This window comes from Mustela putorius, unplaced genomic scaffold (genome assembly GCF_011764305.1).
Source record: "Mustela putorius furo isolate JIRA1106 unplaced genomic scaffold, ASM1176430v1.1 tig00003853_pilon_pilon_pilon, whole genome shotgun sequence".
In the NCBI taxonomy this organism is placed as follows: Eukaryota; Metazoa; Chordata; class Mammalia; order Carnivora; family Mustelidae; genus Mustela; species Mustela putorius.
This window is the reverse complement of record NW_025422005.1, coordinates 52,253,977-52,270,137: the sequence shown is the minus strand read 5'-3', so window position 1 is coordinate 52,270,137 and position 16,161 is coordinate 52,253,977. Positions and strand designations below refer to the sequence as shown.

Sequence of the window (16,161 nt, the reverse complement as noted above, 5' to 3'; positions counted from 1 at the left end):
TAGGGGAAGAACAGGTAGGGTGATTGTGAAATCTTGCACCAAGGGCTAGAATCCGTTGCAGAAATTCTTCTGGGCTGGAGATAGCCACTAGAGTTATTGCCTTCACAAAAAGGGATGAATTACATCCTAAGTAGTGATAGCCATGGAAATGAGAACCAAATTAAACATTTTTGTGTTAACTCTTTTGAGGAAGAAACTGCAGTCAGTGGTACTGCATTATTTCCATTTTTAATTATTCTTTGTTGCAAGAGAATCATTTCCAAATTCCCTGAACTTCTGGCATGTGCTTCTATTTTTTTTTTCTTAACAGTTTGAAGTTCCCAAATGCTTCTATATATTTACATGTTATTCCATAGGACACCTTTTTTTTTTTTTTAAAGATTTTATTTATCTATTTGACAGAGATCACAAGTAGGCAGAGAGGCAGGCAGAGAGAGAGGGGGGAAAGCAGGCTTCCCACTGAGCAGAGAGACCAATGCAGGGCTTGATCCTAGGACCGTGGAATCATGACCTGAGCCGAAGGCAGCGGCTTTAACCCACTGAGCCACCCAGGCGCCCCAAGCTCCCATTTTCTACCAGTTGTTTTGTTTTACAGTTGAAGGAGCTGGATGCTGAGTCTTTTCCTGGATTGTGCCAACTGTTTCCGGATGCCTTGTCTGTTAAGGGTTCCTGCCTCCTGGATCCCATCTGAGTTCCTCAGTGTTTCCACCTAGGAGGTACTCAAGATGTGTTTGCGAGTTGACTAGGCAGTACTCAACCACAAATCTTTGAAAAGAAGTAACTATTCATGTACTCTGGCATCAAAAATAATAAAATTCTTTATACTGATAGTGTCTCCAAAGATTGTGTTTCTTTAAGCACCTTAATTATTGTTCTTAATCCTAATCTATGATTAGTGAGGAAGGTAATGGTGATCACAAGATAAAAACCAACATCCTGAAAGAACATGTAATTTCTTAGAAGTTACTCATCTAATTTATTTTAAATATTTGTTAAGCTTGGTATTACTTTCTGCTCTAACTTGTGCCTTAAAACTACAAACTGTTTTGGTGATCTTTTGTTCTATTGAAACCAAATATGAGACTATCACAATAACGAGATGAAATTCAGTGAGACCACAGATTAAGGCTGTGGTCATCAGGGTGGAGTGGAGACACAAACATTCTTAATGTTGTAGGAGATCAAGTAAACAAGGCTTAATTTGGGCAGTAAAGAGCTCCAAGAAACGCCTATGATTTTGGTTTAGGCAAGGAAACTCTATAATGGTGATCCACAGCTAACCAGGGGAGGTGATAGCGATGGGAAGATAGGTTTGAGGCAAGATGATGAATTCACTTTGGCATATCTTAAGTAGGAGATGCCTGTTACCCACATGGGTAAATGTCCAAGGCACAGTTGTAAATATGCACGCAGAATTCATAAGAGGGCCTGATTAGAGATGAGGCTTTGGGAATTACTGGCAGATAGGCATAGCGAACAAGAGCACAAGTAAGAGAAAAGCTAAAAAGTAATCACTGAACCTGGAAGTTAGGAAGTCATGGGTCACTTCTGAATGCTCCATTTCAGCAGGCTAGCAGGGTAGCAGACTGGATAACCTACTTGGATCATGAACCAGCACACTAAAGATTTGATTATATGGGACCAGAAAGTTGTCCAGCTCTCCCCTTCCGTCTTTTTAGCTCCTAATATGTGATGGCAACAAGGTGATTTTTCCTTACACTGATAGAATTGAAAGCCTTAGGTTCATATGTTTTCTCACTATTTTTCTACTTAGTACTTTCTCTGGCTTTGAGGATAATTGCGTTTAAAATCAAAAAGTCTCCTCTTGCTATGAAGGCTCCACATTTTGGGGTGGAGTAAAGTTAAGTCTCATAAGATTGATAGCTTCATCTTTTATTCCTCCAATTGTCTATCTTTCTCCTGACTTTTAATAAGACTTCAGTCCAGGACTCTATACCAAAGAGGAACTAAATTAATAGTTGTTGAATGATTCTTATATAGAGGTAACAGAGAAGTTTATCACCTTCAGATTATAAATATATGTCAATTAGTCTTTGAAAGCAAGATAAGTTGAGAATAATTAAGAGATTAATATATACCAAAAGGACATAAGATAAGGCTAGATCACCTTACATGAACTTCTATAGTGTTCTGTGGCTTTTGATGTGGCTATTGTAGACCATGTCTTGTAGTAATCATTAAATGAGATTTCTTTAATTGATCTGAAAATATACATTAAAATCAGACAATGAGTATTTGCAAGTTTCCTTTTTAAAATTATTTTATCAGAGTAGACTGTTTCAGATTTGTAATTTCTAACAAATGATCTAATATATCAATTTTTCCACTAATACATACAAATCACAGAAAAGAAAAACTCTCTAAAACATATTTCAAAATAAATGTAAAAATTGTACACCCATGTTCGTATTCTAAAAAGAAAAAAAAGTTTAAGATATCTGCCTTTCAGATTAACTTTAAAAAAGGATTTTAAGAAAAGCATCATACTTGCAAATTTTTTCTTTCTACAATAAACTGTTTTCTTAAATATCTATGCTAGGGACACCTGGGTGGCTCAGTGGGTTACTCCTCTGCCTTTGGCTCCTATCATGATCTCAGGGTTCTGGGATCAAGTCCCGCATGGGGCTCTCTGCTCAGTGAGGAGCCTGCTTCCCATCACTTTCTGCCTGTCTCTCTGTCTACTTGTGATCTCTCTCTCTCTCTCTCTGTCAAATGAATAAATAAAATCTTTTAAAAAAATCTATGCTAAATTTCAGTAAGATCACCTTTATTTCCTTTTCATTGTGAGGAGAAGTAAAACACCAGAACTGAGATCAGTTTCATTTTCACACAGAATCTGGCCATTTTCATACAGGGAAAAAAAACAAGTCTTCTAACAGTCCTCGCTGCACTTATCCTTCCCTGTGCTAATATTACTCTATCCTAATGGGAGAGCAAATATTGTTATAAAATATGGAATGGATCTGCTTAACAGGCACTTAAATAACTGCATTTCTAATTTTTTCCCTACAAACAACTTAATTGCAGAGATTCTCAACACTCTAGAAACAAAATTTTCCTTTGGGATGTTTTTCAGACATGTGAAATCACCAATCAGCTGGCTTAAATAGATGCTGAAACATCAGACATAAAAGACCTTATGTCTGTTTTCCATTTGAAGTTCTTAGCTCTTCGGAGGAATCAGCAACTTTTCAATTAGAAAAAGTACACCAGCATTAATTTTTATAGGTGAACTGTAGGTACCTTAAATATTGGACTCATTTTGGAAATGAATGGGACAACATCTAAATTCTTGAACGCATCATTTATTTAAATGATAATTACACATGTCTAATTTTAAAAGTAACATTTTTCAAATGTATTATTGCTTTTGCAGTCACACTAGTAGAAATCTGAAACAGGGTGACAATAAATTAATCAGTACTATTATTGCTTCCAGAGCTATGCGCGGTGCTTTCCACCACTAAATGACATATTAAACTAACATTAATTTTGCCAATGAAATGTTTCGGCATTTGGCAGCAGAGGTAACAAAATGAAAGGCTGCATTATATCTCCTGCATGAAAAAGCTTGTGATCAATTTGCTGTCACAGATCATTTAGCAGACAACAATGACCCAAGAGGAAGGAAACTGTCAACACACTGTCTCGTGAAAAAAAATACACCATCTTTAGGCACAATCGTCTCCATTGTTTTTCTGTCTGTTTGACGATGACCCATGACCCTCTCCCTTCCCAGCGGTGTCCTGTTCAATTTCAAACTGTTAGCCTTCAGGGGTTTTCTTTTCTTCCCCAGAATAATTAAAAATATTACCCTAAAAGGTATAACTTTAGTAGAGTTTGAATATACAAAGCAGAATGTCTTAAACATTTGAGAATACTGCATTTTCAATTCTGTAAAAGAAACAGTGCCTTAAAATAAGAATAATACAAGATACAACAACAAAACAGTAACAATTTTTACGATTATTCAGATAAGCTACTAAGTTTACAGGGAAGTATAAAAAATACATGTGTTTATAATCAAAAACATTAACAGGAATTTACTACATACTGTCATTGCCATTATGAATAAGAAAAAGTAGAAGATAATCCAAAACTGAACTTTAGAGTTTATTATCCTATTGGGAAAATAAGATATATACCCAAATTAGCAAATAGAATGGTTTTACATATTAACATGTAAAGTGTTACATCATTTAAACAGACATTTGGAGATGACGACAGATACTTCTTTGGCAGGGGCAGTAAACTAAAAAAGTTGGAAGAGAGAGATGTAACTTTGTCTTGGAGGCTTTAGGGAAGGACTAACTTGGAATATGGATCTGGAACAGATGGAGGAGGCAATCTGGGTGAGAACAGTATTAGCAATAGCTCAGATGGGAAAGAGCATGGTGCATGTGCAACAGAGCATGCTGGGGGGAGAGACGATACTAATGAGATAATTGACTAAGGTGGAGAGTTCCAATTTCAGAGGATTTGGAATTTGACAAAATAAGTGAAACTGGGCAATGCAGGTCTTCAGATTTAGGCAGAGAATGGGTTAGAGTTGACTTAGAAATGATTTATTAGGTGATAGAGAGCAATCAGAAGTTCTTGAATAAGGCAAGTAAATTATGAACCGAGTATATGAGTAAGAGTTTTTTCTGGCCTCAGGATGCAGGGTGGATTATATAAGAGATTAAATGCGGGGAGACAAGTTAAGAAACAGATGCAGTAATTCAGGCAAGAAAAGCAGAGCTAACAGAAGGTAGGAGCAGAGACTATGAAGGGAGGAGATGAATCTCTGACAAGCTAATGAAATGCCAGGACTGGTTTTCTGATAGGGTGTGAAAGGTGAAGGAATCTGGGGTTAGATATTCTTCTAAAGCCCAGAAGACCATTTAGTTTTTCTAGTAACAGAAAGCATCTAGAGACTCTGAAGTAAAATATGAGTTTAAATTTAAACATGGGTTTTAGGTGATGAACTTTAGAAGTGTGATTGAGAAATTGAGACTGGAAATAGGAGATTTGGGTCAAATCAACATAAAGGTTGATAGATGATGCCATTAGGGGAAACAAACACAGAAAGAGTAAGTAAGTGTTTAGAAAAGAAAGATCAGAAACCAATTCATAGTGAAGAGGAGCCAGTGAAGGAAACAAAAAGGATCATTAAGGGAAGAAGAGAGTCGGGGTAGTGCTAGGTCATGGAAGCAACCTCCCAGCCATTACCCAAGCCTCCTAATTAAGCCCTTACCAATCTCTGGATCTATAGTCACATAATATCATGTTTAAGAGTAAGGAAGGCTTATGAAAAGCAGAGATAGGCCGAAAACAAGGTTTTGTAAACCAGTCAAGTCGTGAAGGCAAAGGAATACCACTCAAAGGAAATTAAAAGTGCAACTCCAGTGAACACATGAATGATAGAAAGCAAAACATCCTTATTGCTGAGATGAGATAGTTTGAGTGGCCTGGATAGAAGATCAGACCAGCTACAACATTCCCTTAAGACAAAGCCCAATCCAGAGCAGGGCCCAAACTCTCTCACTCTGTGAAGGCTGAGAGAGGTAAGGAAGCTGCCGGAGGAAAGACTGAAGCTAGAAGAGGCTGGCTCATGAGGTTTAAGGAAAGAAGCTGTCTCTGTAACATGAACGTGCAAAGGGAAGGAGCAAGTGCTGATGGAGAAGCTGCACGAGTTATCCAGGAGATCTAGCTCAGATAACACATGTAATATTTCATAACCCATCCTTCACCTCCGTTTATCCTGAGTAAGTAAAAGTCTGTAGAATCGTGTCCAAAAGATGCTTCTATTCTCTTGCTATCTGGCAACCAATCCACTTCTCCCCTCCTCCCTTTGGTTTTGTATCTCAGCTCCTGATATACTTTGGTTGCCACTGGCATCTGGATTCATATTTATTCTATTTTACTTTCCCTTGGGTCAGGCTGTGGAAAATGCACTCTCTCCTATCTCCATGCTTTTGAGTGTGCTATTGCCGCTGCCTAAATGTCCTTCTTCCATTGCCTGCAGGTGAATTCCTATTCTACTTTTAGAAATCACTTCAGGCAACACCTTCTCCTGGAAGCTGACCTTTATATGTCCCTTCCCTCACTCTGGGACTCCAAGCTTTAGGAAGATATTTCTCCCTCCAAGTTCCTCCAGCATCTAGATCTTGTCTGTGTAACACCACTTACTAGAAGTAATAATGTAATAAAATAATTACTAGGTATGGCTCAATGAAATGTTGGATTGCATTTGACAGCAACGGAACCAGTCACTGATGACTTAGTGAAAAAGTAAAAACCTCTACGGAGGGGAGAAAAAGCCATAGGGGAAGAAGTTTCTACCCAATATGACTCATTTTGAATATGATTTCATCTGACCTTGGCATCCCCCTCAGTCGTGATCCTAGTATTTGCTCTGTGGCCTTCCATCTACATCCTCTGGTAGAAGCTGCTCCCTATGTGGTCCTATAGGACTGACAGATGATATTTCTGCATAATTCTGCACTATCTCCCTTTCAGAGAGCAGCTTCCAATCTTAGATTATAAATCATGTGTGATCAAAGATCACATATTATTCAGATGTGTGTCCCCAGGATGGGAGCACGGTGCCTGGCAGACAGGAAATGCTCAGCAAATACATTTTAAACAAATGAGTAAGTAGGTGTTCTCTCAGAAGCTGCTCTCTATCTTGTTAAGTGGTATCCTGCAGCCCTGGTGCAAACATTCCAGAGGACAAGCACAAGCTTAAATCACTTTTAATTACTGAATATCAACTGGATTCCCCTGACTATATTCTACTCAGTTCACTAGACTTTGCCTATGTTTTTTTTTTTTTTAAGATTTTATTTATTTATTTGTCAGAGAGAAAGCGAGCGAGATCGAGCACAGGCAGACAGAGTGGAAGGCAGAGTCAGAGGGAGAAGCAGGCTCCCTGCGGAGCAAGGAGCCCGATGTGGGACTCGATCCCAGGACGCTGGGATCATGACCTGAGCCGAAGGCAGCTGCTTAACCAACTGAGCCACCCAGGCGTCCCTGCCTATGTTTTGTTATAGCTTTTAGAAACAGGGTTTAACTGTCGGCTAGGCCTCTGGAATCCATTCCTATAATCAGGTTAATTCTTTTAGCTCATGAAGTAGCCTAAAGTTCTAGCATATGGTGCTAGATTGACAAGGCTAATAGAATCTCTCTTGGAATAATTTCTGCAGGGCCTCATTTTACAATGAGGCCTAAAAACTAAAAGCTAGACATAACTGAGCTTTATCTCATAACAAGTGTACTAGGAGTAAACATCTGGATTCACAGATACATAATAAATTGCAACCTTCTCTACACTAGGAGGATAGAGTAGCACTGAAATCTAGATTGTATTGCTTTGACTGAATCCCAAGATTTCTAGAGATTTCAGGCTAGCACTAGGTGAACACTACAAATAAGACCTGATTCTGGCTTCATTTATCCTTGGTTTCATTCAGAGGAACTGCCAAAGCCAGAACCACAGAAGTTCTTCTGGCCTCCTCTTACTGCCTTATCAGTAAATGCTAACACTGTAACTTCATGCATTGCAAATGATTATATGACAAAGAGAAAGAACTTTGTAATATTCTAGAAAACCTTCATGCGTTATAGGGGATAAAACAGTGTTTATACATTCAACAACTATTTACCAAAGGTCTATTCTGTGTCAAGAAGAGGTCAGTTGCTTCTCTCCACATTGATGAGTTTAAGGGGCAGCAATGTCCTTTACTCAATGCCAACCAGGTGCACTACCCACTAGACTATGCTTGTCTTTCTGAAATTTTCCAATACCTTCACAAACCAAAGCCACTTGAGTTACATAATTTGTTCATCTTTTATACAGGGCCAGTCAAGGAGACTGAAGCTGAAGCAAGTTATTTCAATACTAGTTAACTGGCTGTTGTCTACATCTGACTGATTATCAAATTAAGGCTGATAGAAATGTTCAAGAAACTAAATGCTGCAGAACTATTATGAGAATACTGATCTATACCTTGTTCAGGTGTCCATAGCTAAATTGATGCCACATTTTCATGTTGTCTCCTAAAAGATACAATGGCTTCACCCTTATCTCATTGTTTTCCTCTAGAACCTTATCTTTTCCTAAACTACTTAGCTTTTTGTGATCTATAGTTGTTTGTACTGATTATGTTGCCAACCTTTTTTTCCTTTTCATTAAAAAAAAATTAAAAGAATAGGCAAGTTCATATAATTATATTACATAATAATTATGTTCAATTTTAATTCAACCATCTAAAAAGAATTCAAAAACCTCTCACATTCTTCCTGAAAACATTAAAAAAAAAAGCATTTTAGGGGCACCTGGGTGGCTCAGTGGGTTAAAGCCTCTGCCTTCAGCTCAGGTAATGGTCCCAGGGTCCTGGGATCGAGCCCCACATTGGGCTCTCTGCTCAGAGGGGAGCCTGCTTCCCCCTCTCTCTCTGCCTACTTGTGGTCTCTCTCTCTCTCTCTTAAATAAATAAATAAAATATATTTTTTTAAAAAACCATTTTAAAAGAGATTTACTTTCTTTTCTAAATTAAAAAAGTGAGAATTCAATTATGATAAAAAATATATATAAATGGTTAAAATCAATATCAAGATTTAAATCAGCCCTATTGATTTAAGGGCTCTTGGCTGGCTCAGTTGGTAGGACCTGCGACTGTTGACCTGCCTTGTGAGTTTGAGCCCCATTTTGGGTGTAGAGATAAAAAGCAAAGAAAGAGAGAGAGCAAGAGGGAGAAAGAAAGAAAGAATCGGACATGGAATTAATAAAGAAAAACTTACCTGATAATTTTATCTGGATCTTTAGGAAACTCAGGGCCATTATCTCTCACTGTAAAGAAAAACATAAAAGGATTCTGGTTGACTTGGAAGAATGAATATACGGTTTTATGTAAACTCTTCCCAAAACCTAAATAAAATGGTCATAAAAGAATAAAAATAAAGTATAAAACCTCAAGGAGAGGTAAAGGAAAATGGTAAGAAAAATGTTCAAGATGAGGGATGTGTGGATGGCTCAGTCAGTTAAGCATCTGGCTTGTGATTTCAGCTCAGGTCATGATCTCAGGTCGTGAGAGTGAGCCCAGTGATGAGCCCTGCATCTAGCCCTGTGTGGAGTCCTGCACTGGGCTCCATGCTCAGCAGGAAGTCTGCTTTTCTCCCTCCCGCTCTGTCCCTCCCTCTACTTGCATCCTCTCTCCCTCTCTCAAATAAATAAATAAATCTTTCATTTTTTTTTTTTTTTCCCAAGAGGAAAGATGTTAAATGGTAACTGTCTTAGCCAGGAATTTGAAACCTGATGACATGAGGAGGGGACATTAATCAAAAGCATGTGTATTTACACTTCAGAACTTAAGAAACAATTCAAGAATTGGAAATGTTAGATGCTTTTGAAAGGTAGGAGGTATAACGCAGATATCAAATACTTATATCCTCACCCTGTCAAGCACTACTAAGGCAGGAGGAAAGATACTGAATCAGAGAGACTCAGAACTGAAAGTTATTAGGTACAAAGCAGGATAAGAGTATGGTGAGGAACTGGAAGCAGCTATTAAATCACATAAATCTTATTGGATAGAACAGACTCCTTATTCTTTCCCACTGTCCAATTCTCAGAGTTTAAGCAACTAGTGTCTCTCTAGGCACAAGACTGGAGGATTGTTTTCAGGAGAAATATTGTTTTCAGGAGAAAATCCATGACTATTGACATGGATAGGTCTTCACTAAATAAACTAATAAAGAAAGATATAAAACCATCAACAAGTCTAGTCTGTATTCAAATATTTCTAATATTTTTAATGATTGATTTCCATTCTTCATATGTCCATCAATGGACAAGGATCGCTATAAATTTGTGTAAAGTCAGTATCATGAAAAATAACAACCAAAACAAATAAGCAGGGAGGAAAGCAGGAAATAGAAACATATTTTGCTGGAAATTTTCCAGAGTATAGAACAAAAAACAAGAGATGGACAGCAGGGAAAAATACAAGTTTCAAAATTAGAGGGTTGGATCAGTAGATCCTACATCCAAATATGCAGATATTTAAAACGCAATAGTGAAGACAGAGGAGGGAAATGATAAAAGAAATTACATAAGAAAAAATTTCAGAACTAAAGGATTCAAATTTGATATTTAAACATCCTAGCAAATGCCCTATATGATGAGCAAGGAAAGAAAAAAAAAACAGACACACACAAAACTACAGTGGTGGGGTGGGAAGTTGGGGTACCAGGTGGTAGGTATTATAGAGGGCACAGATTGCATGGAGCACTGGGTGTGGTGAAAATATAATGAATACTGTTATGCTGAAAATAAATAAAAAATAAATTTTAAAAAAGTCCAAGAATTTCAGGGGCACCTGGGTGGCTCAGTCGCTTAAGTGTCAGCTCAGGTCATGATCCCAGGGTCCTGGGATCAAACTTCTGCCTCAGGCTCCCTGATCAGCAAGGAGCCTGCTTCTTTTTCTCCCTCTGCCTGCTGCTTCCCCTGCTTGCTTTATCTTCATCAAATAAAAAAAAAAAATCATTTATTTATTTTTTAAAAGATTTTTATTTTTTTTTTAAGATTTTATTTATTTATTTGACACAGAGAGAGAGAGAAACAGAGAATAGCAGAGTGAAAGGGAGAAGCAGACTCCCTGCTGAGGAGGGAGGCTGTCATGGCGCTCAACCCCAGGACCCCAGGATCATGACCTAAGATGAAGGCAAACAGTCAACCCACTGAGTCACCCAAACACCTCAAATAAAATCTTTAAAAAATTTCAGATCCGTAGGGATAAAGAGGAAATTTTAAAAGTTTTAGAAGGGAAAAAATCACATGTGAAGAATTGGACATATGAGTGAAATCAAACTTCTTAAGAGCAAGAAACTACCAGGTAATAGGATCTCTACAATTCTGAAATAAATTTCCAAACTAAATTGTGAACATAAGACAGTGAAATAAATACATTAGTAGGCATATAAAGTAATAAAAGATTTAGCTCTCATGTACTAGCAAGCTCCTAGAAGAAGTGCTCCAATAAAATGAGGGAGTAAACCAAGCAAGACAAAAGCAAAGGATCAAGCAGAAGCTCTAATTTAAGAAACAGGCAAAGCTTCATTCCAGGATACCTACCAGAGAACTGCAACTTGGAACTGGAGGAGAATGCAGTGCCAGAGAAAAGAGGTCTCCAAGGGAGTGAAATACAACTGATGGACTACATGGGAGTTGTTTTACATATTTGTCACAAATTTTAGGGGAAGAATAGATAGTAGATATATTAAAAAACAAAAAGCAAGGTAATGAAAAATTGGGCCATTTGTACAAGGAAAGAAAAAAGAATCATTTATGGTTCTTTGTGACAAATAATTATTAAGCCATAGTAAGTATTAATGTAACCAAACTATATTAGGAAGACAGGGAGAGAAATATGGATGGAAGGAGTATAAATCCAAATCTCTGAATTTCAGATGAAGCCTATAAATAATATCTAAAACTGAATACCCCAGAAATATTAGTATTTTAAAAAATGGAAATATAGTCATAAGTTCCAGGAGAAATACGTTTTGAAAGCTGTTGGTAGTTAGTGGTGGTGGGGCAGCATTCAACAATGGAAGGTGTGGAGTACCAAGGTCTGCTATGTTTCATTAAAAACCAATTTGTATGCTTCCAGAGAAGATGGTAGAGTAGGATCCTAAGCTTACCTTATTCCATGGATACAACTAGATAATACCCACATCAGTGTAAATAACCCAGAAAACAACCCAAAGATTAGCAGAACAGATTCTTCACAGCTAAAGGCAGTGAAGGGGCCATATCAAAGAGGGTAGGAGGGGCAGAGACTTGGTCAGGAGCCAAACAGACCTGTAGACTGTCTATAGGATGGAGGGAAACCACGGTTGCAGAGACAGGAAAGAAATAGACCCTCACAACCGGCACTGCAGGGACAAGGAACCTGGATGAGGAAGATGAATCCCCATGACATTTGGCTTTGAAAACCAGAGAGGCCTAACAATCAGTGCTACTTAACACTAAAAATCAGCAAGCTCTGCTTTAGGAGAGCCAGGAAAGTGACAGGAAACTGAGTCCCTGCCCTTAAAGAGACAACACAACAAACAGCCCTGCTGAGATACTGCACAGAAGCAGCAGTTTGAAAAGTACCTGGAGTATATGGGAAGAAAGTTTATTTACCAATCTCAGAGCACGTGCTGGATGGGCAAGGGACTTTGAGAGGCTTCTCCAAGAACAAAAGAGCTATTGCATGCCATTTGCCTCCTCTGCCACCAAACCTAAACACATGGACATCTGCAGGAACCAGTAAAGCACCAACAGTCCACCTAGCTGGCTAATAGCTTTCTCTGTCTCCCTGTTCTTCTGTGGAAATGCCACCCAAGCCTGGATAGTTTTCCTAGGCAGTTGCAGATTCCCTCCCACAACAGACCCACACAAACCTTGCTAAAACCCTAATCCCTGACCTTGCTTTCTCCTGCTGACCTGCCATCTCAAATACACGCTTGGTGGGAGCCCATCCAAAGTGGTACTACAAGCCTGGCCACGTGCAAGCAGCCCCAACAGGGGCCAGGACCACCCCAAAGTGACTCCTGAACTGGGGAGAGGGGAAGAGAACCACACACGCCAGTCTAACTATGGCCCTAGCAGTGAGTCACAAAAGCTTCTAAGGGAACAACACATGGAATGTGCCCAGTAATTTGATTCTACTGCATCTCTGGTAAATACCAGGTCTGACTCAAGTCCAAAGTGGCCCCAGACTGACCCACTAATATCATAATGACAAAAGCCTGCTCACAACAGGAAAAGAGAGCCACTGCAAATGACTGGATGGAAGAAAAAAGTGGCTCATCCACAACAGCAGAGCATGAAAAACACATAAAAGATATCCCTGAATCATCAAGTTCTGCTGAACAGGGGATACTGGGCTGCAGGGTACTACTACTATGTGCAAAACACATAGAAGATACCCCTGAGTCATCAAGTTCTGGTGAACAGGGGATACTGGACTGCAGGGCACTATAGGACCTCTTCATGAGGTCACTACTTTGCCTTCCTAACATAAAGACACAGACACAGAGAGTTAGACAAACTGAGGAGACAGAAGAATAGGCCCCAAATAAAAGAACAGGACAAAATCACAGAAAGAGAGCTAAACAAAATGAAGATTAGGTAATATGCTTGATATATAATTTAAAGTAATTTAATTTAATTTTAATGATTTAAAGTCAAAAAGATATTCACTGGACTTCAGAAAAGACTGGAGGACCTCAAGGAGACCCTCAACAAAAAGATGAAAAACAAAAATAACCAATCAGAAATGAAGATCTCAAAAACTAAAATTAACTAAAATTAGAAATATACTAAATGGAATAAATAGCAGACTAGAGGAAGCAGAAAAATGGATCAGTGCCCTGGAGGACAGAGTAATAGAAAGAAATCAAGCTGAATAAGAGAGAGAGAAAATAATAAACAATGAAAACAGACTAAGGGAACTCAGTAACACCACTAAGCATAACAGCATTTGCATCATAGGAATCCCAGAAGAAGAGAGAGAGGAGGGAAGAGAAAATTTATTTGAAGAAATAATAACTGAAAACTTCCTGAGTATGGGGGAGGAAGCTAAAATCCAGATCCAAGAGGCACAGAGAGCCCCCAAGAAAATAAACCCCAGGAGTCCCACAGAAGGATATACAGTAGTTAAAATGGCAAAAAATAGTGAAAAAGGGGCGCCTGGGTGGCTCAGTTGGTTAAGCGACTGCTTTCAGCTCAGGTCATGATCCTAGAGTCCTGGGATCGAGTCCTGCATCGGGCTCCCAGATCCCACGGGGAGTCTGCTTCTCTCTCTGACCTTCTCCTTGCTCATACTCTCTCTCACTCTCTCTCTCTCAAATAAATAAATAAAATATTTTTTAAAAAATAGTGAAAATGAATTTTTAAAGCAATAAGAGAAAGAAAACAGTTATATACAAGGGGAACCTCATAAGTCTATCAGCTGATTTTTCAGCAGAAACTTTGCAGGCCAGAGGGAGTAGCGTGATACATTCAAAATGCTGACGGAAAGAAAGCTGCACCCAAGAATAACTCTATCCAGCAAGACTATCATTCAGAAAAGAAGAAGAGATAAAGAATTTCCCAGACATACAAAAGTTAAAGGAATTCATCACCACTAAATTAGCCCAACAAGAAGTGTTCAAGATGTATCTTTGAGTGGAATGGAAAGACCCCAAGTGGGAGTAAGGAAAGTAGGAAGCACAAGAGCAGTACAATTAAACATATCTATAGAAACCTGTCACGGGATTCACAAATTAAAAGAATGTAAAGTATGACACCATAACAGACGAGAAAGGGGAAAGAATGGGTTCAAACCTAAATGACCATCAACTTAATATAAACTGTTATATGCATAAGATGTTATATATAAAGCTAATGGTAACCACAAATCAAAAACTGGTAACAGATATGCAAATAAAACAGGGAGAAAGGAACCCAAGTATATTACTAAAGAAAACCAGTGAATCATAAGAAAGGACAGCCATGAGAAGAAAGCACCAGAGAACTACACAAACAATCACAAAATAACAAAATGGCAATAAGTACATACCTATCAATAATTAATTTGAATGTAAATGGACTAAACATTCCAGTCAAAGGACATAGGATGATGGAGTGGATAAAAGAGCAAGACCCACCTATATGCTGCCTAAAAGAGACTCATTTCAGATCTAAAGACACATGCATATTGAAAGTAAAGGAATGGGAAAGCATTTATCATGCAAATGGAAGTAAGAAGAAAGTTGGAGTAGCAATACTGATATTGAACAAAATAGATTTTAAACAAAGATGGTAATAAGAGACAAAGAAGGACACTATGTAATTATAAAGGGAATAATCCAACAAGAAGATATAACAATTGTATATATTTATGCACCCAACATAGGAGAACCCAAAAATATAAAGCAGCTAATAACAAGCATAAAGGAAGAAATTGATAGAAATACAATAATAGCAGGGAACTTTAACACCCCACTCACATCAATGGATAGATCATCCAAATAGAAATTCAATAAGGAAACAGTGGCTTTTAAGGACACATTGGATCAGATGGATTGAACAGATATATTTACAACATTCCTTTCTAAAACAGCAGAATATACATTTTTTTCAGGTGCACATGGAACATTCTTCAGAACAGATCACATGTTCAGCCACAAAACAAGTCAACCAATTCAGAAAGACTAAATTCACACTACACATCTTTTCTAACCACAACACTATGAATCTACAAACCAACTGCAAGAAAAACTCTGGAAAGAACACAAATACATGGAGGTTAAGTACTATGTTACTAAACAATGAAAGGGTCAACCAGGAAATCAAAGAGGATATCAAAAAATATATGGAGATAAATGAAAGTGAAAACACAAGGGTCCAAAATTTGGGGGGTGCATCAAAACCTGTACTATGAAGAAAGTTTGTAGCAATACAGGCCTACCTTAAGCGAAAAGAATCTCAAACAACCTAACCTTACACCTAAAGGAGCTAGAAAAAAGAACCACAAAATGTGAAACCAGTTGGAGGAAGGAAATCATAAAGATTAGAGCAGAAATAAACAAAATAGAAAACTTTCAAAAATAGAACAGCTCAATGAAATCAGGAGCTGTTTCTCTAAAAATATCAACAAAATCGATAAAACTTTAACCAGAGAAAGAAAGAAAGAAGAAAGAAGGAAGGAAGGAAGAAAAGAAAGGAAAGAACAGAAAGAAAGGAAGGAAAGGAAAGGATGCACTAGGAATGGAAAATAAGGAAAGAAGGAAGGGAGGAAGGGGGAATTTCAAAATCAAAAATGAAAGAGGAGAATAACAACTGATACCACAGAAATACAGAGGATTTTAATAGAATATTATGAAAAATTGCATGCCAACCAACTGGACAACCTAGAAGAAATGGATAAGCTCCTTGAAACATACAACCTCTCAAAACTGAATCAGAAAGAAATAGAAAATTTGAGCAGACTGACTGATTACCAGCAATGAAACTGAATCAATAATTAAAAAACTCCCAACAAACAAAAGTCCAGGACCAGATGGTACACAGGTGAATTCTACCAAATATTTAAAGAAGAGTTAACACCTATTCTCAAACTATTA

General features: G+C 38.0%; 1 protein-coding gene across 8 annotated transcripts in view; it reads right to left on the bottom strand.

Moving 5' to 3' along the window:
- UBE2U (ubiquitin conjugating enzyme E2 U) overlaps positions 1-16,161 on the bottom strand; it is a 57,336-nt gene that overhangs the window by 20,346 nt on the left and 20,829 nt on the right. For 4 of the 8 annotated variants that reach the window (XM_004762935.3, XM_004762937.3, XM_045064667.1 and 1 more), the window contains 2 exons: positions 8,806-8,854; positions 2,134-2,222 (listed from right to left, as the gene is read on the bottom strand). In XM_004762935.3, the coding sequence (XP_004762992.1) occupies positions 2,134-2,222; positions 8,806-8,854 (138 nt within the window). Of the gene's footprint in view, positions 1-2,128; positions 2,223-8,805; positions 8,855-16,161 lie in introns of those variants that run through there. The other 4 variants (XR_006601775.1, XR_006601774.1, XR_006601777.1 and 1 more) reach the window with 3 other exon arrangements.